The 7,050-nt window shown below is 49.0% G+C and overlaps 1 protein-coding gene across 1 annotated transcript; it reads right to left on the reverse strand.

Moving 5' to 3' along the window:
* Nucleotides 1–3,335: 3,335 nt before the first annotated feature.
* Nucleotides 3,336–4,659, reverse strand: LOC121855127 (vesicular glutamate transporter 3-like; the record flags this gene model as incomplete). Its single annotated transcript, XM_042349993.1, has 4 exons — nucleotides 4,489–4,659; nucleotides 4,275–4,393; nucleotides 3,733–3,900; nucleotides 3,336–3,584 (listed from the first exon to the last, which is right to left on the reverse strand). Coding segments are annotated over exons 1-4 (597 nt in total), but the record flags the coding sequence as incomplete, so codon positions are not given.
* Nucleotides 4,660–7,050: the final 2,391 nt, after the last annotated feature.

A 7,050-nucleotide genomic window follows, 5' to 3' on the forward strand; every position in this document is an offset into this window, starting at 1 on the left:
ACAACCATCAACATTCACTGTAATATTCGGGACCTTCTAAACATCAAAATATCAAAGAATCGGAGTTTCCCCACATTCGAATATCCGGTATTTGAATGTTCGGAAACTTGGCAAATTTCCCTGTGTCCGGATTTGCCGCTGTGAATATTGCTATTAGGAGGAGGACAGATTTGATTACCGGGAGTTGTAATTGGATTTAGAGACGTATCGATATGACTTAATGGAGAATTTCGTTTTATCGACGTCCCTATTTTTACTGTTGGTGTTAACTCCCAATTTATAACACAGGCTTCCTTTCCCTATTATATACAGTATATTATTGATGGTAGTCCCAATTTAACACACTGACACCCCCATTACCACCAATTTAACACACTGACACCCCCATTACCACCAATTTAACACACTGACACCCCCATTACCACCAATTTAACACACTGACACCCCCATTACCATCAATTTAACACACTGACACCCCCATTACCACCAATTTAACACACTGACACCCCCATTACCATCAATTTAACACACCCAATCTTTCGTTTATGCCATTTCACTTGACGCTCTTCCCCATCAGCACACAGGACAATTTAACGTGCATGGGTTTTGAGAATCCATCCACGTGGCTTCAGTGTGGCAGGCACGCCTGTAATATTCTAACTTTAGGATAGAAATTTTAACGTACACCTTGGAGACTCTGCACCTTTGTACTGCACATAGCTCAACTAAGACAGTTTAAGATAAATTGTCTTATTTCTATAGCAGGGTGGGTAGGGTGGCAGGTGGATGGGGTGGCAGGTGATGGGTAGGGTGATGGGGTGGCAGGGTGGATGGGGTGGTGGGGTGGATGGGGTGCGGGGTGGGTGAGCAAGGTGGGTGGGTGGCAAGGTGGGTGGGGTGGCAGGGTGGATGGGTGGCAGGTGGATGGGTAGGCAGGGTGGATGGGTGGCAGGTGATGGGTGGCAGGTGGTAGGGGTGGCAGGGTGGATGGGTATAGGTGATGGGGTGGGTGGATGGGTAAGGGTGGATGGGGTGTATAGGTAGATGTGTTATATGGATGTTATAAGTGGCAAGGTGGGTGGGGTGGTAAGGTGGGTGAGTGGCAGAATGGGTGGAGTGGCAGGGAGGGAATTAACTCCTTGATTACAAAACTTTGGATCACTTTCCAACCCATTATTGGAAATTTTCCCCAAACCTCTTGATCTTTATTATCACACGTCTTCATCCTCCTAGAAAATGGGGAATAATCAGCCTTATAGAAAATGGGAATTGACGACCTCTTAGAAAATGGGAATCAACATCTTTTTAGAGGAGGGTAAGTCAAGGTAGTGTACCCCCCTCCTCCCCCTCCAACAAGAGGTCACGTTTCTCCTCTCATGGATTTGCTGACCTGACCACCTCCCCTCCCTCCCCCTCTCTCTCTCTCCTCTCCTCCTCCTCCTCTCTTTTCTTCTCTTCCTCTTCCTTATATTTTGATTTGTATCTTTCATCTTCTCTTTTGTTTTCTTCCTTCCCGCTAGTTGCTATTTCTTGCGTTCCTTCTTCAATCTTGTTATCATTCTTATCCCTTTTCTTCCTTTCTCTCCTCTACAATCTCTTGTCTTTTCCCTTTTCTCTCCCCTTGTTTCATCCCCTTCTCTCTCTCTCACCTAATTATCTCCTTCCCAACCTCCCCTTTCTCTTTCTCCTTTTCCTTAATTTGTTCTTTTATCCTCTCCTTCTTCTCTCGTTTCCCCTAATCATCATCGTTTTCTTTATTTATCGCTTTCTCTTCTAAGTACTGATCCCTCTCTGTGTGTCTTTATCTCCCCTCTATCCCATCCCCTCTTCCCTCTGTTCCTTTCTCCCCTTCTCCCAGCACCACGTCTTTCCCTCGTCTCCTCCTCCACCTCTTTTGTCCTTACCTCTCTTCCTCCTCTCCTCTTCCTCTCCCCTCATCATCATTTCCCTCCCTCTTCATTTCCCCCCCATCTCCCTCTGTCACCTCCCCTCACCTATCCTTGTCATCTCCTCTCAACTCCTCCTAAAAGTCTCCCCTCGCCTCCCCTCACCTCTCTCTCTTCCTCTGTCCTTACCTCACTCGTCACCTCCCCTCATCTCCCCTTATAACTCCCTTCACTACCTCCTCATCTCCCCTTGTCAGCTCCCTTCACCTCCCTTGCCACCCCTCCCTCCCTCACCCCTCCCTCCACACCCCCCCTCTCTGTTCCCCTTCAAAGACTGGATGTCACAGCTGATAAGATAAACTGATCAGACCATTAACCACTGTTCTCTTAACCAATCAACGTCGCTGCTCACAGTTAACTACCCGAAGGCTTATAAACCCCAGTCCTAAGTAGGCACCTGTTCTGTGGTCCCCTGGTAGTAGGCCCTGGTTCCCTAATAGGCCAGCCAGTTCTAGTAGGCCCCCAATTCTGAAAGTAGGCCCCAGTCTTAATAGGCCCCAATTACACTTTCTGTGTTATTGTCCAGGAGGATGGGTGGAGGAAGATGAGGGGAGGAGGAGGGGGAGGAGGAAGAGGATGCAGAGGAAGAAGGAGGAGGGAAGGGGAGGGATGGGGGAGGAAAGAAGAATGCCGGAGGAAGAGGAAGGGAGGAGGAGGATGGGGGGAGGAAGAGAAGGAGAAGAGAGAAGAGGAGGGGAAGGAGGAAGAAGAAGGGGAGGAAGGAGAGGGGCGGGAGGAAGAGAAGGGGGAGGAGGAAGAGAAATTGGTCAAATGGAGAAGGAGGAAGGTAGATCAAGAGGAAGGGAGGAAGAAGGAAGAGATGTCATTCGATGGAGCTAACACACTGATTCGAAGGGAGAGGTAAGAGAAAAGAGGAAAGAGGAGGGGGGGGGAGAGGAGAGGGTAAGGGGGAAAGTAGGGAGTGAGTGTTAGGATCTTAAGGTGATGTCCCGGGGAGATTATTGCTCAGCCTTCTCATAACCTAATCTCCCTTGCCCCCCTATTCTCCCTCATCTTACTCTCCCTCACTGTATTCTCCCTCACCCTACTCTCCCTCAGCACACACACACCCATCACTTTCCACCCATTCTCTTCACTAACTCCCACACTCACTCTCACTCTCCCTACCCTCACTCTCACCGTTCCTCTCCCCTCCATTTCTCCAGAGAGAGAGAGAGAGAGAGAGAGAGAGAGAGAGAGAGGATGATGAAGGGTAAAAGGAGGGTGGAGGAGGGTGAGAGTTGGAGGGAGGGAGGGAGGGAGGGAGGGAGGGAGGGAGGGTTGAAAGGGAGGGAGTAGTGGGACGGAGTGAGAGTCGGAATTGTGGGCAGTGTTAAAGGAAGGAAGGAAGGAAGGAAGGAAGAATACACCTAGTGAATTCAAACTCACTTTACCTGATATAGCAAAGCCGGAGAAGCCAACAGCGATGGTGAGGGAGGTAATGGCGACCCTGGTGTCTCTACTGAAGGCGGTCACCATCAGGAATATCGCCTCCATCCCGAAGCCGCCACAGTTGAACAGCTTCCTCACAGTCGTCGTTGACATGATTTTGTTCTTACGGAAGTAGTCGGCAAGTTGACCCCCGAACGGCACTATGATGGCCATGACCAGGTGAGGCAAGGCCGAGATGGTCCCGCTCTGTGGAAGGAAGGAGGGAAGGGAGGGAAGGAAGGAGGGACGACGTGATAAGGCAAGTAGGACTGAAGATGACCTCACATGACCCCCCAGATGACCCACAGAATAAAAAAACAGAGATGAAATTAGAATCTACCCCCAGGCGACGAACCTTGGCTATATCGTATTCGAAGACCTCCTTGAAGTACTGAGGTTGTGAGATGATGAGGAGGTAGAAGGTCCACGAACGGGCGATGTTGGCCACGACGATCGCCCACACTGGCATCGAGGTGGCGAACGCTCTCCAGGGTGTCGTGGAGAATGTGGGCTGCTTAAACCGCTATGGTGGTGGTGGTGGTAGAGGGGCAGGTCAGTCGTGTTATCCTATTCACTCAACCTAAACCTAACGTAACTAAATTAAATCGACACACCAACTTTTAATATATAAATCTTCATAAAAAAAAACTTGGTTGTGTTTTTTCTACTCGGGAAGAATGTCTCATTAAATAATTCCCTCTTGGAGAATGACCTCGTCAATAATAACCAAACATCATAAATGACTTGATTGAGATGCCAAAAAAAAAAACATTGGTAAACGCAACATTAGTAAAACGCTTAGATTAAAACCTACCTAAAAAATCAGCCAACATCGTTCATATACAGAAGCACACCTACTCATGGGGGTGTCAACAGTTAGCTATGCTGAGGCCTTACCTGTTTACCGAGACTCTCCTCAATGTACTGCTGCTCTCTGGCGCTGATGGTGGGATGGGTCGCTGGCTTCTCAAACGCCAACCAGTACCAGAAGAACCCCCACGTGACACCAACCATACCTGTGTGTGTTGAAGGAACGGTAGTGATTATTTAACCCCTTGTTTATATAACAGTCACAACCACCTACAGTAATAATCACAGAGCCTCAACTTACCGAAGAAGTAGAAGGGTGCGGGCCAACCTATTCCCTCCGTGAGCCAGGCAGAGACAGGCATACCCACGACGGCGCCCGCGTAGCTACCACATAAGGCCAAGGTAGCGAGCCTCGACCTCTCCAGCGGCGGTGCCCAGTTCCTCCAGATGCCGTGACACGCAGGGTACGTCACACCCTTGAGGGAGAGACAGTGTTAGACGGAGGAGGAAGAGGGTGTTTAAAAGAGAGAGGGAGGGTGGTGTAAGGAAGAAGGAAAAGTGAGGGGGGTGGAGGAAGGAGACGTGAGGGTGGAAGGAGGCTTGGGTAGGGGTGGAGGGAATGTGATGGAGGACTAAGACAAGGTGAGACAGCGTAATGGAGGGGAAGTAACATGGACGGGAATTGGAATAGACGAGGGGGGGCACGGACGGGAAGGGGCATGGACGGGAGGCACAGGCAGGAGGGAGAGGCAGGCAGGAGAAAGCGGCCCTCTGGGAATCCCAACAGAGCCAGGCTTTTGTCCCACACGTTCGCAACACAATGAAATATTGATGTGTCTCTGCCCTCCTCCTCCCTCCTCCTCCCTCCCTCCCTCCCTCCCTCCCTCCCACCCTTTCCCTCACCCTGCCAATCTCTCTCTCTCTGTTAATTCCTTACTCAACCTTTTACACTACACCTAACCCAGTCTACCTCCACTACCATCTTATCTACCCTCAATTTCATCTCAGCTACCTGTACAGCCATCCCACTTACCACTACCACCACAACTACCACCATTCTAGCTACCACCGCCACCACCGTCCAACTACTACCACCGCCATCCCTCTATCACAACCACCATTCCATATACCACTACCACCACCCACCTATCACCACTACCACCATCCATTTACCATCATCCCCACCACTCCATCTACCACCACCACCACCATTCTATCTACAACTACCACCCCCACCCCCCCATCCACCACCATCGCTAAATTCATCTTACGTCTCCATTAACGAAGAAAATTTAACGAAAAAAGTCTTTGCGAATCCCAGCTTACGTGTGGCTACTGTCAAAACACGTCCGTGACAAGTTACGACATAGGGTGCTCTCTCTCTCTCTCTCTCTCTCTCTCTCTCTCTCTCTCTCTCTCTCTCTCTCTCTTACACACGCACACACATGAAACCAACCCTTCAACTGTAAAGCAACAACTCACGCTGGCTAAGGAACGTCCACCACTACTAAACACAAGTAATCGATTTTCCCGCTCCAAAAAAAGACCCCTGCCTCATAATGATCCCTGGGCGCGCGTCAAAAATTCGAGACGAGTTTTATACATGAATTTTATGACTGGTAGCGGGGAGGGACAATCACATTCCTCCCCCCCTTGTTGGGCACCAGTTAACCCCTGTCCTGCCATCACACCCCTCAAGGTTTCCCGCGCTTTTTTGGTTTGCGTTCCCCATGTTTGTTTGTTTTTCTTGATTTTCCCGCGCTTTTTTCTTTACGTCCCTAATGTTTATATTTTTTCTTGTTTTCCAGATTTTTTGGCGGGTTTTCTTATGTTTACATTTTTTACATTTGTATTAAGCTGTAAATAAAACCAATACGTTTCTTATTAGGTTATAAATTATACCTACAATTTACATTTTCTGTAGTATATATAAGAACTAGGGGTCGCTTCTCCTTCCACTGTAAATAAAACCTAGAAACAAATCAGTAAATTGTAAAAGCTACACAAAAACCTCAGTAAACTGTAAATGGATGTGTAAATCAATGAGACATGGTAAATTAGGGATGGAGAGAGGCGTGAATAAATGCGACACGAGGAATGTACAGAGGAGAGAGGAAGAGCAGAGGAATGTTGAGAACAGTTAACAGCAACCAGTGAATGAGGGAGGGAGGGAGGGATAAGGGAGGGAGGGAGGGAGGGATAAGGGAGAAGATAGGGAGAGTTTTTAGATGGAAGAAGGGACGAAAAGGGGGTGGTTATACGAAAGATGGATGGAAAGGAGGAAGGGAGACGACCTGAAGGGAGGAGGAAGGGAGAAAAGAGAAGAGGGAGGTGGAGAGAGGAGTGAGAGGGGAAGGGGGATGAGAGATGGATAGAGGAAGAGGATATAGAGATGGAGAGAGGTAAGGATAAAAGGGAGAGGAATTAGAAGAAGCAGGAAGATAAGGTATAGAGGAATGGAAGGGTGAAGGAAAAGGGGATTAAACAAGGAGTGAGGGAATGGTAAGGGAGCAGATGGGGAAGAAAGAATGCTGGGGGAGAGCAGTGAAAGGGAAAGAAAGGGAGGGGGAAGAAATGAGGGATGAAGGAAATGTGGATGAAGAGGAGAAAAACAGAAAAGGTAAAGGGAGAGAGAGGGGGGAAATAGGGATGAAGGGAGGAGAAAGAAAGAAGGGTGGAAGGAAAGGAGGGAGGGAAGGGTAGAAGAGAGATGGTGAAGCTACATTAATGGCCTAATGTGAGGTGTTGGGTTGGGACAAATGGAGCGTCACCCTACAAGACAACAAGAGGTGGTCCTTCTTCACCGCCACCCCCCTCCCGCCCCACCACCACCTTACCTCTTGCCCCCACCCACCACATCCCT

This window comes from Homarus americanus, unplaced genomic scaffold, assembly GCF_018991925.1.
Source record: "Homarus americanus isolate GMGI-L3 unplaced genomic scaffold, GMGI_Hamer_2.0 scaffold9669, whole genome shotgun sequence".
Lineage (NCBI taxonomy): Eukaryota > Metazoa > Arthropoda > Malacostraca > Decapoda > Nephropidae > Homarus > Homarus americanus.